Source organism: Accipiter gentilis, chromosome 17 (genome assembly GCF_929443795.1).
Source record: "Accipiter gentilis chromosome 17, bAccGen1.1, whole genome shotgun sequence".
Classification (NCBI taxonomy): Eukaryota; Metazoa; Chordata; class Aves; order Accipitriformes; family Accipitridae; genus Astur; species Astur gentilis.
Genome location: NC_064896.1, coordinates 1539036 through 1557397, shown reverse-complemented (window position 1 = coordinate 1557397; position 18362 = coordinate 1539036). Strand labels below are relative to the sequence as shown.

At 43.0% G+C, this 18362-nt stretch overlaps 1 protein-coding gene across 2 annotated transcripts; it reads left to right on the top strand.

Annotated features, from left to right (window-relative positions):
* Positions 1-1825: 1825 nt before the first annotated feature.
* LOC126046967 (protein argonaute-4) lies at positions 1826-18093 on the top strand. 2 transcript variants are annotated; one of them, XM_049820067.1, is made up of 18 exons: positions 1826-2209; positions 5395-5560; positions 6247-6367; positions 7426-7607; positions 8010-8146; positions 8226-8360; positions 8537-8624; positions 9056-9203; positions 9284-9403; positions 9629-9757; positions 9921-10054; positions 10848-11032; positions 11339-11498; positions 12103-12418; positions 12671-12814; positions 13600-13692; positions 13916-14115; positions 14222-18093. In XM_049820067.1, exons 1-18 carry the CDS (start codon positions 2191-2193, stop codon positions 14328-14330), a joined length of 2586 nt encoding a protein of 861 aa, XP_049676024.1. In that variant the 5' UTR covers positions 1826-2190; the 3' UTR covers positions 14331-18093. The 2 variants fall into 2 exon arrangements, with proteins under 2 accessions (XP_049676024.1, XP_049676023.1); XM_049820066.1 differs by having other exon boundaries at positions 1827-2209; positions 12671-12805; positions 13591-13692.
* Positions 18094-18362: the final 269 nt, after the last annotated feature.

Sequence of the window (18362 nt, the reverse complement as noted above, 5' to 3'; positions counted from 1 at the left end):
TTACTCATACCTGGCACACAAAGGCAGTCTCATGGAATAGGTAAATCTTGGTAAACATTTGCCATTAAGGAGATTCTAAACTAAATTAAAACTTTTTTTTTAGCCCTGGATAAAGTACCATATTAAAACATTCATTTTCTAAAAACTAGCTTATGAATCTATTTTTTACTAAATAATATACTCCTTCCACAACCTTTAGCAGGTGAGATGTTTAGAAGGAAATCAGAACTAAAGCCTATCATAACTACTGTCTGTCACAACCAAATTAGGTCTTACTGCTGGAAACATGTAGCTGTTTTCAATATAAGGGTAGGTTAACATACAGAAATAAGGTTCTGACCACTTTGGCAGTCAGGATGCCTCAATGTGTACATAATATTTATCAAGCTAATTGCTTTTTCTGACTTTTTTGAATTTATAATGCATTAAATATAGGCTTGAGTTGTCATACTCAGCAACTTACAGGACCAAGCCTTTGTATTGCAGATTTCTTGAGGTAGAGATTGTATCTTTGTTTTTTTTAAAGTACTGTTTGTGTAGCCCTACGTGTATGGTTTTTATGCATAGATATGCAGAATAATAGCATGGAAACATTGCCAGACATCATGGGGGTTTGTTACTGGTCTTGTAAAACTGGTGTTTCCCTTAAGTATTCATCAACTGCTGTCAGGCAATTATATGAGAATCTCAGGTTTCATTTCATTTTAAAATAGGTTTTTGATGCCTCAACTTGGAAAATATCAACCTGCAGGTTAAAGAAGGGAAATAAAATGGGCTCGGCATTTATTATTTATAAGATGCTTTGACTTCTGACCCTCTTGCGAGTCGGCTGAGAATTGTTGGCTAAACAGAACCCAAGGGGTGTGCGAGGGAGCAGCTCACTAAAATAGCATAAGCTGCTTAAAAAGGCGAAAAGTCTGTAACCCCCTTATTTAAGGGCACTCGGCCTGAAGCGTTGGCTTTTTAAGAAAAGACAAATTTATCCTCTGTGAGCCCGCTCCCCTTGCAGGCTGAAACCCAGGCCGGGGAGCCACCGAAGTGGGCGCAGGGTCCGTGACGAGGTTCACCCCGGGAGCCGAACGCCCCAAACCGGCGGGACACCGGCCGGTTCCCTGCCGCCGGTGCTTTCCGGGCGCCTCCCGGGCGATGTCCCATGATTGCTATCGATCTCCGTGCCGGCTGCCGGGCGGTCATCGATCGTTAAGACCTCGCAAGCCGGTCCGCTGTGCCGACCGGGCCAGCACCGGGGGGACATGCTGGTGGTCCTGGTCGCAGCCCTGAGGTGTTCGGTGTCCCGTCGTTCGCCTGACTTGTACCAATCCTGGGGTTTGGGTTGTATTTTGGGGTGGTTTTTTCAGGCGTTTTAAATGGCATTAGGGCTGTTTAGCTGGTACGGGAAGTTATTCGGGGTGTAATTAATTAAGCTGGGCAAGTTCCCCGTTTCGGGGCGCAGCCTTGGACCGGTGGAAGCCGGAGCTGCCCGTCACGGAGCGTGCCCGAGTTTTCGGTTCGTTATTAAACCTGCGAACGGACGTCGGGTTCCGGGGAAGGAGGTGTATGTGTGTGTGTGAGGAGGGAAGCTCCCCTGGCCGCGGGGACCGGAGCTGAGCCTCCCGCCGCCCCCTGAGGCGAAGGGCGGGGCGGCGGGCGGGAAGCCGGGGCCGCCGTCGTCGTCGTCACCTGTTGCCGCCGCGGGGCCGCGCCGGCGTTGAAAGGGTGGGGGCGGCGTGCGCGCTCCCGGCGGCAGGGGGGGCGGCGCGCGTGCGCGAGCCGGCGGCGCCGGGCAGCGTGGAGGGGGCCTCTTCCTCTTCTTCCTCCTCCTCCTCCTCGTCGCCCGGGGCGCGCGCGCGCGGGGGGAGGCGGCGCGTGCTGGCGGCGGCGGGGGCGCGCTCGGGCTCGGCGGCGGCGCAGCGGGGGGATTGTTTGCGCCGCCGTTCGGGAAAGCGGAGCGCGGGGACCGCTCCCCGCCGCGCCCCCCCCGCCTCCCCCTCTTCTTCCTCCTCCCCGCGCCCCGCCGCTGCCGCCGGCCCCGGCCCCGTTCCCGCGTCGGGCCCCCACCCCGGAGCCAATATTCCCGAGATCAAGCGCTACGCGGCGGCGGCGGCGGCGGCGGGGCCGGCGGCGGCGGCGGGGCCCGGGGCGGTCGTCGGGGCCGGGGGGGACCGCAGCGAGGCCGCCGCCGCCGCCGCCATGGAAGCGCTGGGACCCGGTGAGAGCCGCGGGAGCGCGGGGCTGAGGCGGGGGGGGGGTGGACCGGCCGGCCGCGGCCTGGCGGGTCGCGGTCAGCGCCGGCCCTGTCAGGCGCGGGCCCGGCGGGCCGTGTCAGCGGGCGGGGAAGGAGGCCGCGGGCCCGGCCGGCCACGGCGGGGGCTGCCCCCGCCATCCCCGGGCGTTCGCGGCCGGGCCGGGCCGAGCCGACAGCCGCCGCGGCCTGGGGCGGTCGGTCCGGTCTGGTGCCGCAGGGCCGGGCCCGGCGGGCCCCGGGGCCGCTGGTGACCCCGCAGCAGGCCTCCGGCGGCGGGCTGACACGCGAGCGGGCTCGGAGGCGTCTTCGTCAGCCGCCGGGCGCTTTTCCTTTGGAGAGGAGCTGCAGCAGGTCGCTAAACTTTGCGGGGAGGATTTGCGTGTGCCCTTGCGGGCTCCCGCTGAGCGGGTTGTTCGCTGGGGTGGAAGTTTCCGCCCGGGCTATCGAGTGACTTGTCCTCCCGAGGGGGAGCAAAGGGGAGGTGGCCTCGAGTGCGGGCAGGCTGGTCACGGCCGGGCTCTGGCGAGCGAGTGGAATAGCGATGGCCGGGAGATGGGGAAACACGCGTAGGTCTCTAGATGCGCGCAGTAATGCGCTCCCTGCGCGCGAGTCCTGCGAGCTGTATGAGAGTAAGTTTTATTTTTTGATGTTGAGACGTTATTAAGAGCTTAGGAGATACTTTCTGGAAATACAGACGTTATTTTTTATTTTTTTAACACACTTCGGTTAAGTGTTGGTGGTGTTTCACATGTGACATTTCCCTACTTGTCTCTTATTCCATGACTGCTCTTCTGTCAAATGTCTGCAAGGTGTATTTCCTGGCCTAAGCGGTCTGTGCATCTTATCCATCAAGTTCCCGTTCAAACTATTGTTATAATCAAAGTAGTGTTAACTTTGGTGCGATAGGAAACGTTTATTGACACACAGGTGCAATTCCAGAAGAGTCCAGATTTTAAGACAGTGGAGGGCTGTCTTGGAGAGTCTGCTGTATGTATATATGATGTAGCATGTCTTCTCTGACTTCCCACTGTAGAAGTAGATCCTCTTTTAGTTTCTGCTTCCTGTCTGAAGTAACTTGGTGGAGGGCACTCACTACATAAGTGACACGGAGTAGAAGAAATTAAGGGGCTAACGGCACCTAGGATCCTAGTCAGGCTGATCAGGTAAAAATCCTGATAAAATAAGTGTGACTTGCAGGGCAGCCTGGCTTCAAATGGGAAAACAGTTTTTAGCTTATTCTCTGGAATAACAGAATTGAGAAATAACTTTAGAAAGGAGAAGATGTAAGTTTTATCTCCTTTGATCAAAACCGACTGAGGTCAGCGTTGCCATGCCTGTTTACAGAACTTGTCAATACCAAGGGAGGAAAATGGGTAAATATAGTTGTCATTTAATCTCTTGCAGGAGATCAGTGCCTGCACTTACTTCAGACTAATTAGCATGGGATTAATGGATCATCCCTCTAGTATCCAAATAAGCACAGCAAACTTTGATTGCCCTTGATGATTCATGCTTGTCAAGACAGCTGTGAGGTACAGTTAGTACTTAAAAAAACTACAACTGGTTTGACTATGGCGTCGCAAGCTCCTCCTGGACGGATCGCAATTAGTCAGGCGGGTGCGGAGCCAGTGATGTGTTGCGTGGGTTGTCTGTGGCCCCAGCAGCCACCCTGCTACTGCAGCTTTGGGGAGCTGACGTGTCGAGTGGGTAACAGCTGCTTACATGCTCTAAGTGTTACTTCTGCTTAAAAATATTCTGGGGCTGGTGTCCTCAGATCGGTAATTTTAATTGGTAACGTAGTAGCCATTGGGTGGCTTATAAACCCAGCGTAGAAGGCTCCTTGGATTTGGTCCTAGGTTTAGTTTACGATTGTGTTAAAAGTTTTTTGCCGCATCCTGAAATGTACCCAAATATGAGTTTCATCCTCCCACAGCTTATCTACTTCTCTTCCCTTCTGGTATAAACTGTGAGCCTTTGACTTAAATGGATACTGGCAGGTTGACATAGTCTTCTGATACTAAATTTGCCATAAGTTTTATGATTGGTTTCTATTGCATTCTTGTAATAATTTCCCTCCCCTCTCCTTTGCTACTCTACAACAGAGGGAAGGAAGTTTGATCACACTAGGCACTGGCAGATATAGACAAAACACATGAAGATATACTAATTCAATTTGCTTTACATGCAGTGTCAACTGAGGCTGTGATAGATTTAAAAAAAAGTGTGTTTAATCTTGTTAACATGGTATCTCAGATCTTAACACTTTGAGGAAGTTAACTAAAGACTTAACTAGTGACTAGCTTGTGTGTGAGTACTTCTTCAAGCCTCTAATAGTTTCTCCCTTAAAACTGTTCCTGAAGCTCTTAATTTGTCCATATAAATTATCTTCTCCACATCTGTTGGGAGTCTATACCTGTCTTTATGCTTTCTCCCTTGCTTTTCTTTTTAGTAGATAGCCTAAAGCTTTCCTCACTCCTTTCTTTGTGTAGGAATTTTAAATTGGCTGAAATTGTGCTGTAGGGGAAAAGTATTTCACTATTAACAAAAATGATATGTTCATGATGTAGAGGAAATGACAAAGCTGTTCTAGCTTAGATCTCATATGGAAATATGTTTTTAATTTAGTTTAGAATAAAAATATCCCTTACCTGTTTCCAGATAATACCAGTTTTCAGATAGAAATTGGGTATGTGTGTCCTAAGTATGCCAAGAGTGACAATCATTAACATCTGAACTTTAAGCCTATAGTGAAAACAATGAAAAATGTGGCTTGTGTGGCTATTGGCTAGTTTTAGAAATGGTGGTAGGAATATGTTTATCTTCACATTATATAAAAATACATAATACATAAATGGTTGCATTCCATCTCAGGACTCTGTGAAGTACATAACCACAGTCATGAATAAGTGTCACTAAAATTGTGAAGATTAATTATGGCGCTAACGTATGTATGCTTTAGGGAACACTTTTTTTTTTTTTTTACCTGGACAAGCAGCTGGAAGGCTGAGCCACTTGGAACACCTCCATTTGCAACCTCAGAAAGCTACTTGAGATTTCTTTCTGCCCTGTCAGAAAGTCAAAGTACACCTAAAAGGATACTGCACCGAATGATCAATTACATCTCATACATATTTATTTGACTTCCGTAGGGCCCCCAGCAAGTCTTTTCCAGCCACCGCGTCGCCCAGGCCTGGGAACTGTTGGGAAACCCATCCGCCTCCTAGCCAATCATTTTCAGGTTCAGATCCCCAAGATTGATGTTTATCACTATGATGTAGATATCAAACCAGAAAAACGCCCCCGAAGAGTGAACAGGTATGAGTTGTTTAATTAAAAAAATTAAAAAGTGTATATGCCTCAATTTAAGAAAACTGTACATCCTAGAAATTCTTCATCTGCTAAAGGCCAGTTTATGTTTGTACTATGGTTAGCAGTTGCTTTTCAGTGAACTATAATATAATATTTTCCTTATTTTTATTAAGATGTTTTGCAATTGGTCTGTAATCTGGAAGGCTCTAGGAAAGATACTAAGTGTTGAACTACAGCTGTTCTTATTTAACAGTCTACAAGTGAATGTTGCTGATAATTGTTCCACAGTCTATTATACAAATGTGTGTTAGCAGCTGAGAGGAGGGAATTCAATCTTGACGCCGTTGTGAGGTCCACACGTGGATGCTTTATCAGTAGAATCAATCCACAGAGCACCCCCACTTACTCCAAAGTTGATGCTTGTATTTGCTCCTGTGTTTGAACAGCTCCCCAGATTCCACTGCCTGTTCTGACTGTATCTCTGCTGACAGTATGGATACCTGCCTTGCGTATAGACACCTGTATGTTGAAACTTGGGTGTCTTAATCTGGAGGTTACTTTTGAAACTCCTGGTGTTGACTTGTTTCTTGTACCTTGCTCATTTAAGAAAATGTGAAAAAGAGATTTTAAACGGTGTAAGGCCATTGCTGTATTTTCTGTTCTTCAACCTAACTCGATAAATCCCTCTGTAGAGAGGTGGTGGATACTATGGTGAGACACTTCAAGATGCAGATATTTGGAGATCGGCAACCTGGATACGATGGGAAACGGAACATGTATACTGCACACCCATTACCTATTGGCCGGGATAGAGTAAGTGTTACTATAAGCAGTTTTAAGTTTCAGTGGGAAAGCTGTTACAGTGTCATTTGAAAAGTTTTCTTTTATTGACGTAAACCCAAAATGCTGTCACACGTATTAGTATAATCTTGGAAATGACAGGCAGTGCCAGTCAGGGATCTCTAGGAACTTATTGGTGTTTTACTGAAGTTGGTCGTCTTCAGATTTCTAATTCCCAGCTCTTCAGTTGGAGAATTTGTCAGTGCTAGTGCAAACTAATGTGTTGTGCTCTTTCAGCTGCAAGGAGATTTTGGGTTGGTTTCTTTTTTCCCCCACCCTGATAGAAACTTCGCTTTTCTCTGTTCTAACCCTTGTTCTGTTGCTAAATGATAAAGTAGTTGCAGATGACAAATATGCTGGTTTGGTTTGGCTGCACTGTTAAGATACATCCTCCTGTTCCATAAGAACAACTAGATTAACTGCACTGGCCCTTTGTGTTCTGGGCTGTGCTTGCCAGCACCCTGGCTCTAACAGATTGCAATCTGTATTAACCAGCCCTGGTACAAAACTTAACCCCCATCTACTCTTCTCCCCTGGGATCTGGTTATTGCTGGTATGGTGCCATGAGGAATACATAGGATGAGTTCATATTTACTCTTTGGGCTGACGGTGTGTGACAGTAATCTCAAGTACTGTGCTAGAACTCTGAGATTTTGTGTTTCCCAGTGAGTCGTCTTTTTGACCAAAAGGTTTTCTTGCCTTCCCATTTGGTTCACAAGACATCTTGCTATTAATTGGCTGACTTAAAAAAAAATGACTCACAGTTCTCCAGAGCTTTGATGTCACCATACTAATTACTGCTTAGAATTTACACTTAAAGATACCTCAGTGCAGTTTCTCACATGAATAAATTACAAGCTTTCCAAATCCTAAGGAAACCAATTGTAATATTGTAAGAGAATTACACAAACAAATCGTCAAAAATATAGATTCAAAGGATACCTAGGAGAAAAACATAACTTTGCTTAGTGTTGTGATAGTCTGCAATACCTGACAAAAGCTTGTGCTTAATTCTGTTCTGACTACGTCAGGTGGATATGGAGGTGACGCTTCCAGGAGAGGGGAAGGACCAGACATTTAAAGTATCCATTCAGTGGGTGTCAGTCGTCAGCCTTCAGTTGCTGCTGGAAGCTCTGGCAGGGCACTTGAATGAAGTTCCTGAAGATTCTGTACAGGCGCTTGACGTAATCACACGACACCTTCCCTCCATGAGGTGGGTACTTTTGGTGCCTTCCTGACTGGCTTAATCTTGTATCTGTCTTAACGTTTGTATTACGTTATTACTTGCTGCTATACTACTGCTATTACACTTTCCTACAGTAGAAGGGGTAAGGGATGCATTTGCGTAATTCAATGCCTCCCTTACAAATTTGCACTGGAATAGGGAAATCTGATCTGAACTCAGGACATGTATCGGCTGGTCATGTTTCTAAGGGGAATTTGCTATAGTCTTTCCAACTGCACTGTTGGTAAAGGCTTTGCATGCTTGCCGTAAGTTAGGTCTAACAGTTCTAATGTACTGTAGAAATGTGTTTGAAACACTATAGGTATGAATGTAAAAAGGTGTATCAGAAAGGAATGATGAAAGTATTAATTTTTATTTTTATTTTTCTAGGTACACTCCTGTGGGTCGCTCCTTTTTCTCCCCCCCTGAAGGTTATTACCACCCTCTGGGTGGTGGCAGGGAGGTCTGGTTTGGTTTCCACCAGTCGGTCAGGCCTGCCATGTGGAACATGATGCTCAACATTGATGGTATGTAGGAAATTCTGTCTTGCTAATGTAACAGAGTTCTTTCTGCTTCTAAATTAAATGTCCTCTTTTTTTATCTTAGTGTCAGCAACTGCTTTCTATCGTGCCCAGCCTATCATTGAGTTCATGTGCGAGGTCTTGGACATTCAGAACATAAATGAACAAACTAAGCCTCTTACGGACTCGCAGCGTGTCAAGTTTACCAAAGAAATCAGAGGTAAAGGCTTGTTCTAAAGCTGCTGCAACAAAATACTGGAAACCTGCTCATGTTACGTTGTAATGAAAATGTGCAAGGTGCTTGGGAAGCTGGCCTATTCCTTTTTCCCTTCACCTTTCTCAAAGGTGACTCCTATGGCTGAATTTCTTTAGATGACTTTTGTGTTGGGTTTTCAGGTCTAAAAGTAGAGGTTACCCACTGTGGCCAGATGAAGAGAAAATACCGAGTTTGCAATGTTACTCGGCGACCAGCCAGTCATCAGACGTATGTATACAAGCACCTTCTGACAATTTTTAAAATCTTGAACCTATTAGATATACTAGGTATATTGTTTATGCAAGAGTAGTTGATTCTGGAGGTGAAGCAGCTGTGTGGCTTTACAAGAATGTTTAGTCTTAGTGGAGTAGAGGAGTAGTGTGGGTTTAGACCACTGCTTTATTTCCTTCAGTACAGGACAATTGAAGCTGTATCCTGGCTTTTAAATACAGTTATGAAAGGCTATAATTTTTAAAATAGCTATGAAAGATTCAGTATACAGTTTATAAAATCTTTTCATAAAGAAGGGATACAGTGGCTAAGGAAAATGTGTTTCCAGCATTTCTAGTCTGGAATAGATTTTTCCATACCCTTTTTTCCTTTTTAAAAATAAATAAAAAAATCTTGAAAAGTCTAACCAGAACAAATGTCCTTTATAGGTTTCCTCTGCAGCTGGAAAATGGGCAGGCTATGGAGTGTACAGTAGCTCAGTATTTTAAGCAAAAGTACAGTCTGCAGCTAAAATATCCTCACCTTCCCTGTCTCCAAGTAGGACAGGAACAGAAACACACATACTTACCACTTGAGGTAAGAATCTAACTTTCTCTTGCATTGCGGTGTATCCTCTGTTAAACAGTATCACACCACCTCTCCCTGTTCCTTTGTAGGTGTGTAACATAGTGGCAGGCCAGAGATGTATAAAGAAGCTAACAGACAATCAGACATCGACTATGATAAAAGCAACTGCAAGATCAGCACCAGACCGACAGGAAGAAATCAGCAGACTAGTAAGTGTTTTTTCTAGCTAAACAGTCTGTGCTTGCCACTTCTTATGGCTCTTCCAGAAGCATTGTAGCTTTTGTAATGATAAGCAGAATGACCAAGAACTGCAGAAGTTTAAAAATCCGACTTCTTTAAAACAAATCTTTTTACATAGACAGCCTATTCATAGCAAAGAGGAGAGCCACGTGAAGCGTTAGGTGTAGTTACACAAGTACTTTTCATGTCGCCAGGTGAAAAGTAACAGTATGGTTGGTGGACCTGATCCATATCTGAAGGAGTTTGGTATTGTTGTCCATAATGAAATGACGGAGTTGACAGGCAGAGTTTTGCCAGCACCAATGCTGCAATATGGAGGCAGGGTGAGTTTTCCATGCCTTGTAAAATACCTTGTCCTGAGCTTATTTAAATTCATATAAGTGTTTTGTATATCTTCTCATAAGGCTTCCTTTCTACGAACACTGTTCAGGTATAGTCAAAACAAAGCAGCATTTTATTTTTAATTTGCCTTTGGTTTTTACCTAGAACAAGACTGTGGCCACACCAAACCAAGGTGTGTGGGACATGAGAGGGAAACAGTTCTATGCTGGCATTGAGATTAAAGTTTGGGCTGTTGCCTGTTTTGCTCCTCAAAAACAATGCAGGGAAGACTTACTAAAGTAAGTATTTTCCTATTTATTCAGGATGCCTATTTCAAGGTTTATTTTCCTCATGTTTCTGACAGGTGATATGCAGTATAAGTTGATTTTAATGCATCTAATAGTAAAAAGAGGAAACAACAGTTCTGCAATTTCTTAAATATTTACAACTTGGGAGGAGACTATGACAAAGTTCATAACCTAATTGGCCAGCTAGGAAAAACATTAATCCCATTACCACTGAGGCTGTTTTTCCTGCTCTGGAGGCTGCATTCCACTTGTATTCTGTTGGTTTTACAAATAACTGATGATGGTCTTTCATTCTAAAACCTGAACTATTTTTTTTCTTAACCTTTGCTGCCTCCCAGGCAACATACACCACATTTTTTTTCCCTTGTCCTTCAAATTACTCTACAGAATCCTAAAGACAGAGGTTGTGTGAACCACTGAAATGTTTGGCAAAAATCATGGTTGCAATAATGCTCAGGTAAGTTTTGCAAATGAGTAAAAATCTACCAGAGCATCACTATTAGTTTGGGAATCTGCCTCAGAATGTTCAATTCAAATGTATTTTTGTTTCTGCAAGACTTCTAAAATTACAGAAACAGAGGCTTATGAAACTTCCTCAGTCAGGATTAGAATCATATTAGTGAGTTTCTTATACTGATAGAATTGCTAAAAAATAATTACTGTAGTGTCAAATTGGAAGTGCTGTGAAATATCTGAAATAGCTTTAGATCTTGTTGATAAACTTAATGGCAAAGTGAAGCATAGTGAAAAGGCCTGGACAAATCCATTTATATTTCATTTTCAGGAGTTTTACTGACCAGCTGCGCAAGATCTCGAAGGATGCAGGGATGCCGATCCAAGGCCAGCCCTGTTTCTGCAAATACGCCCAGGGTGCAGACAGCGTGGAGCCCATGTTTAAACACTTAAAACTGACTTACGTTGGTCTGCAGTTGATTGTGGTGATTCTACCTGGAAAGACGCCTGTTTACGGTATGGAGAAGAGGCTGTAAAGTGTTAATTACATGCCCACTTGCTGTACAACTTTTTATGTGCTTTGGCAGTATGAAAGAGGCAGAGCAGGCAATACATTCCGTTTAAAAGGGGTTTTTGGAGATGGGTTCGTCAGGCCTGATTGGAGTACTTGTATCTTACCAAAGAGCGAACTGAACCTTTGTCAGTGAACTTTTAAGGATCTGAATTAAGATAACATTTGGAGGAAAAAAAAAAAGAGAGAAAGCAGAGGGATCTACTGACTGTTCAGGTAATTGGAACCACTAACTTATTTTTCTGTCACAGCTGAAGTAAAGCGAGTTGGTGACACTCTTCTAGGAATGGCTACTCAGTGTGTTCAGGTAAAGAATGTGGTAAAAACCTCACCACAAACGCTATCCAACCTGTGTCTGAAGATAAATGCAAAGCTTGGAGGAATCAACAATGTGCTGGTACCTCATCAAAGGTGAGATTAAATTTAAAGCTCTCCTTGAAGTCTGGATTGTCAAGCAAAATGGTGTCATTTTGTTTTGTTTGCTAAAATGATACCTTTCAAAATATTATGTGCTTCAGAAATAACCACAGTCTGAAGTAGACAGAGAAGGATGCTTCTGCATTCAGAGTCTGCCTAGTAAGCCCTGTGCTAAGGGTCATCTCTAGTGTTGGAGCCATCCAGCAGTGTGTGTAAAAACAAGCTCACAGAGGCTTTTTTTCCCGTGTCTCTCTTTCCTGCCTTTTGGGTTTGCTCAGTCTACCTTTTTGTCTTGCCACCTCCTTAAACATACTGTATCTTCTTCCAAATTGAAAGAAAAGGAGTGAGGAGGAGTTACTTGTGATAAATGCTTGTAACTTTGTCTGCCTTTGGTACTTTTCACTTTGTTCCCTCTGGACTGTAAGAGTTTGAGGCAGAGAACTTCATCCATAAAGATTCTGACAGGGTTTTAGTTCTGTTGAATGGTTTGGATAGACCTTCTCTGGTTATAATATTTTTTTTTTCCTTCCTCACCCCCCTTCTTTGTATTATTATTGTTGTTATTTATTATTTGATAAACCTTAATCATATTAAACAGGCCATCGGTGTTCCAGCAGCCAGTGATCTTTTTGGGAGCAGATGTCACTCACCCTCCTGCTGGGGATGGAAAGAAGCCATCCATTGCTGCTGTGGTAGGCAGTATGGACGGCCATCCTAGCCGTTACTGTGCTACAGTGCGTGTGCAGACCTCCCGCCAGGAGACCTCCCAGGAGTTGCTGTACAGTCAGGAGGTGATACAGGACCTGACTAATATGGTGCGAGAACTATTGATCCAGTTTTACAAATCCACTCGTTTCAAGCCCACAAGGATCATTTACTACCGAGGGGGAGTATCAGAAGGACAGATGAAGCAGGTATTGTCTGATGATTTCGTGTTGCTTGTGAAAAGGGATTGGCCCTTGGAAAAAAAAAATAATAAAAAATATGTGGGTTGCATTTGTTACGGGGACAATTAATGGTTTAATTGAGTTTTCCTGGGCAAGCACGATGTACAGTTACCCTGTCTGATCACGTTCCTTACAAAGTGGCATTTGTACACAGAAAAAATGGAAATGGTGTTATATGTACTGAATTCAGCACCTAATAGTTAAATCTTCTACTTCTAGGTAGCTTGGCCAGAACTGATAGCAATCCGGAAGGCCTGTATTAGTTTGGAAGAAGATTATAGACCAGGAATAACCTACATTGTCGTGCAGAAAAGGCATCACACCAGACTATTCTGTGCTGACAAAACTGAAAGGGCAAGTAATGTTGACTACATAAGAAGGAGGTGATGGCAACAGGAAAGTAAGATTGTTTAGTTAAGTGGGGTGGTATCCATCTTGCCCGCTAAAATTGAATTAATCTGTACAAGCAGTAGCAGTTCTGTGCAGTTAACAGGCTTTCTCTACCAAAATAACCAGTTCCTCCCCTTTCTTATTGCTCTAGATCAAGCGATCAGATGGAACAGTTTGTTCCCATCCACTTTTGGAGTAGGCGTACTCTATATCTCTGTACTCCTGTAGCCTGGATTTTTATAATCTGGGATTCCTGACTATAAACTGAACTAGTTGTTCCGTTTGTTGCCTGTTCTGTCTCTAGATGCATCTGTAAGATTTGCCTATGGTACCAACTCACAAGCCAACTAAGGAAGCTTCTTTAGGAAAGTTCTTGATCTCAGGTTTCCTTAAAAAACCACAGGTCTCTGGGCTGTGAGTGCAAACAAGGGTATGAAATAAATTTATTCCAGAAAACCTGCATTTTCAGATCCTGAATTACTTGTGTAGGCTTTATCCCACTCTGCAATTTTAATGGTACTGGCAAGTGTTTTATTTTCTCTGATGACACACCAGTTGGATTTGGTGAAGTTTCTAAAAATGAACTCAAAAAGAACATTTTCATTCCTCCTATGTAAATGACCTTAATACTTTTCCACCTTTTTTGAGCAGTAAATTCTCAAACAGCTTTAAGTAGAGCCTACCTTAGGAGGTATTTTTGGGTCACTTCCAAAAAAAAACATGGGCTAATAATAAACTTTCCTCAATAGGTGGGTAAGAGCGGCAACGTACCAGCAGGCACTACTGTGGACAGCACGATCACACATCCTTCTGAATTTGACTTTTACCTCTGTAGCCATGCAGGAATTCAGGTAATGTTTCAGCTCTGCTGTGCTCAGGCTACGGGACTAAATCCTTATAGTTGTCCCGATGAGTAATGTTGCTTCTATTTATAGCTTGGCAGACTTACAGTCGCATCAGTTTGGTGCCCATTTGGCACTTACTTGTCAATGCACTGCTAGAAGGTACAGCCTTCAGGTGTGACCTCTGTTTTTATTGATCTTCTCCAGCTGACTGCTCATCTGTTCTCCACAGGGAACCAGCCGGCCCTCCCACTACCAGGTCTTGTGGGACGACAACTGTTTTACCGCAGACGAACTACAGCTTTTGACGTATCAGCTGTGTCACACATATGTCCGGTGTACGCGATCAGTCTCTATTCCAGCTCCTGCATACTATGCCAGGCTGGTAGCGTTTAGGGCCAGATACCATCTTGTGGACAAGGATCATGACAGGTAAGGAACTGTGCCTCATCATCTTTGTAGCCAGATAACGGACCTGAATGACATACTGCTTGGCCCAATTGTTCATGGTTCTGTGTATGTGTCTGCATTTTTACAGTGCCGAAGGCAGCCATGTGTCAGGACAGAGCAATGGCCGCGATCCTCAGGCTCTTGCAAAGGCAGTGCAGATCCACCATGATACTCAGCATACGATGTATTTTGCTTGAGAGCATCTGGGAAGATGAGGCAAAACCAACAACCCATGCAGTCCTGAAATGTTTTGAATGCCTACTGCTATAGCTAGGGCCCAGTTTATTTCAGACTGCCCACTACCAGCAGCTCTGAACAGTCGCACTGAATCTGTACTTCACAGCAATGTCTGATGCACCAACACAATTGAGCCATTTGTTTCATTGTTTTATGTCATAGAAATTCATAGACTGTCTTTTCTGATGCATTGGACTGAATTTTTACCTCAAAGCGCAAAAGGCCGATCATCCTGAAATTTTTAAAGGACTTGGCACGAAAGGTTTCTATTGAATATTTTGCTAGCTGTTGTTTTTAAGTTATCTTCTCATCCCATTAGTTTATCATGATGACTGATTCCCTGTCTTCATGCACTGCTTAGTGAGTGTGCATATTATGGCAAAATGTTTTACTCCAGTTAAATGTAATTGTTCTATTGTGTGGGGCCATAGATTTTTTAACGGAGATTTTAGACTTCACTACTGTAAATGCCTTTTAACAAACATAACTTTCACAGGTATTGCAGTTTTTTGTCAGTTTTACTAATTATCTTTTTAATCTCTGCAGACTTCGGCTGCAAAGCAATTGCACTATACTGCGAGTTCAAATAGGTGGTTCTTGTTCTGTGAATGTGTAATATAACCAGATAGTGATGCCTGTCAGTACATTTTAATTTAATGGTTACAAATAATACTGCCATGGTATCGTAACAAGTACTGAACCATCATTTCCCCCTCTAAAAATGATAAAAACAAAAAAAAAATTAGCTTTTAGGTATTTTGCAAACTTTTACAAAAGTGCCCACTTTATGCTGCTGTGTGGTTTGATAAATCTAAGTGATTTTAAAACTTTTTTCTCATAGAAGGTTTAACTTTGGCAATAAATATTTGTTTTTTAAGCCCCCCAACAGTGTAATTTTCTAGCTGAGGATTGTGCATGAGTTTAACCAACATTCTCGTGTCGTTTTCTGAACACACAATTTGGCAGTTTCTGAAACTAATTAGAAAAGACGCACTTCCATGCTTTTTTTAAGAATTATTTTTAACTGTTTTATATTCACTGTTGGTGTCCTGTCTACAACATTTTTTATAAGCTTGGAAACTGGGTGTTACGTGTAGGAAAGGCTTGCCAATCTGTACAGTCTAAATGTATTGTGTGACAGGCAACCTAAGGACTTGTACCAGCATTTTAAACTCTTTTTTTCCCTGGGAATCTAGGTTGCACACACAACTGCATTCAACAGCATGTTTAACCAATGTAAGTCTCATATACTGATTCTGTCCCAGCCTAGAAATTAGGATTTTTTTTTTAATCTGCTTGGCTTTTTTCAGCTGAAACGCGTAATAAAGAACAGGGGCTTGGTTTCACTGAATGCTCTTGGAATCCACATAGTACGTTAAGGCTAGATTTAGTGTTAACCTGAGTTAGCACGGATTAAAAGCTTATTCCTAAACTGAGTAGAGCCAACACCACTACTTTGATGACAGAAGTTTGAGAAGTCCAATGATTGCACTGTGGTCTCTGATACTCGTGTGGGGTTTGCTGCTAAGTTGTCTGCTGTTCCAAAGCTTAGGAACCAGCCCCCTCAAAAGTTCAGCAATATGAAATGCTGTTTCCTTCAGTCTTTAAGCTTGTAAATAAATTAAAGTTTACATTTCTAAATGCTGGTTTTTTCAGTTGTACCAGAGTACGCTGAACTTAAGTCTTCAAACAGTTTTATAACCTTCTTTCAAGTAGTACGTCTCATTGAATTAAGTTTAAACTTTTTTTCATTTCTGTTGAAACTGGGACTGAAGTGAACTCTGCTCCTGGCATGTACTGTGGACAGGTTTAGATTGAAGAAAAGGAAAAAAAAAAAAAAAAAGATTCTTTTTAGTTTTCTTAATTTTTTTAAAGAATACCTCACTTGTGTAATAAAATCAGGACACGTGGGTGGGAGACTGACCGCTGCTTCAGCTAGATGGCTGCTTTTCTCAGTACTTGTTCAGGGAGAATACAAAAAAAACCTTTTTAGAATGAACTCTGACTGACCCAACACACGTGGAGAACTTTGGCACCTTGAAAAGAAACAGCACCCTTTTTAGGTTATAGGATCAAAGATCGCTATTTTGAGTTTGTGCACTAGGCAAGAATGTGACTGGTTTATCAAGGGTGCAAAGAAATACTTAATTCTGTCACCAGTTAGTTAGTTGTCCAGTGCCAAGCACTCCTAGTTCAGATTGAGTGAAGAGAGAGCCTCTCCTTTGTTTGCCTGTGACTGGACTGAATATTTAACTTCAGACTATGGGGATTGTTAGACCTTGGCTAGCCCTGGGATGCAGGGCAAGAACCTTAACTCAATCTTGCATTAAAACACCACTGTAGAGAGGCACCACTAAGGGTGCAGTGCTGTCACTTTGGGAGAAGAGCACTGAAGTTCAGGACCGTTGCGTGGTGGTAACGGTAAGATCAAAGTTTCGGCAATGCTGTCCTACACAGGTCTGAGCCAAGTCTGGAGGTTGGGCTTGACGATCTGGATTAACCCCTTGGGCCTGACTGAATCGTTATGCATGTGTCAATCAATGGGAAGATGTGCATTCTGTAGATGTAGTTCTTAGGGTGTTTTGTTTTGTTTTGGTTTTTTTTATAAATAAAGCCTGTTGGCCACTGTTTAGCTATGTGGTGTGAAAGATTTTAAATGTAGCAAAGTTTAAAGAGTTGGGAAAGGGGGTGGTTGACATTTAAAAAAAAAAAAAAAAAAAAAAAAAAAAAGGGGCAGAAATCCCATTTCCAAACCAGTTCTGCTTGCTTTGTGAACAGCTGAATTCTGAACAAGCTCTGGCAATCACTAGTTAGCCTGTCTCAACCATTTGAACAGCCTGGCTTATTTATTCTTGTTGTAAGTACCACAGTTTAGTGTAGTGCCTGTAGCTGCATCCAAAGGGCCTAAGAGGTGGTGATGTACAGGCAAACATGCTTCATGCAGTACGTCTCTTGTCCCAGACGCAAGTGTCAGAGTTATTTAACCTCTATCAACAGCTTTGCTCTTCGGATGGGGAAGGGCACCTTTGTTCAGATCCAGTGTTTAACAAAACCTACCCCCCCAAACTACCTTTGTGGATGTGCTGTAGGATTTTTCTTGCTCAATAGCAAGGGAGTGACTCTGCTTTCATTTTAAGAAAGCAGGGTTTGGAGGGCATTGTATCAATACTGTTTCAACTACAAGGTTTTTTCCTTGTGCATTGGAGGAAAGATCTTGTAATATCACTTAGAGATTTTCTTATACCTTGCTATTGACACTTTCATATTTCTATGTCTAGAGGCTGAAACTTCAATGTAAAAATGTTTGCATTTGTTCATTTTGACTTATGATGTAATTTTTGTTTCTATATTGTTAGACTTGTAATGTTTAAAATTGTATTTTATTAAATTTGGACTGGATGTATGTCTATAGCAATACGAGGTACTCTTTCTAAACTGTTATGGGTGGGTTAGCAGCCCCATGTTGCGATAAGATGCTGGTCGTGTACAACTTGCAATGTATTTTTTTTTTTTAGCCTGCAGGGATATTTTGTGTTCATGTGTCCAAAAATAATAATAATAATAAAAAAATTGGCATTCTTGTGCCAAATGTTCTGTTTTTCCTTGTTGATGTCTAATAAATGCAATGTACAGAGTGAGGAACCGATACTGTTGCCTGTAAACAAATGTCTTAAATTATTTAACTTTTAATTAAAACTTGTACACAATGTGTAACCTGTGGAACTCATTGCCACAACATATTTATTTCTGATGTGCTAGGACTTAGAAAGCGATGGAAGTACACATGGATAACATCTCTAGCGATACTAAAAGGAGGGCTTAAATTAACCCGTTTTCAGAGCCTGTGCTTGCCATGGGGGGGAGATGTTTGGAATGGGTGTATTTTTTTTCATGTTTTCGGGAAATTATATTGCAATGTCTAGAGAAATTATGGTGTCAATAGACTCTGTATCTGCCTGGAAAAGTGATTCTATATTAGAGAGTTGCAAATT

Excerpts from the sequence above, each read along its gene's own strand:
- LOC126046967 (XM_049820067.1), top strand. Across the intron at positions 5,561-6,246 it reads CGCCCCCGAAGAGTGAACAG|AGAGGTGGTGGATACTATGG; the intron begins GTATGAGTTGTT and ends ATCCCTCTGTAG. Across the intron at positions 11,033-11,338 it reads TGGAAAGACGCCTGTTTACG|CTGAAGTAAAGCGAGTTGGT; the intron begins GTATGGAGAAGA and ends TTTCTGTCACAG.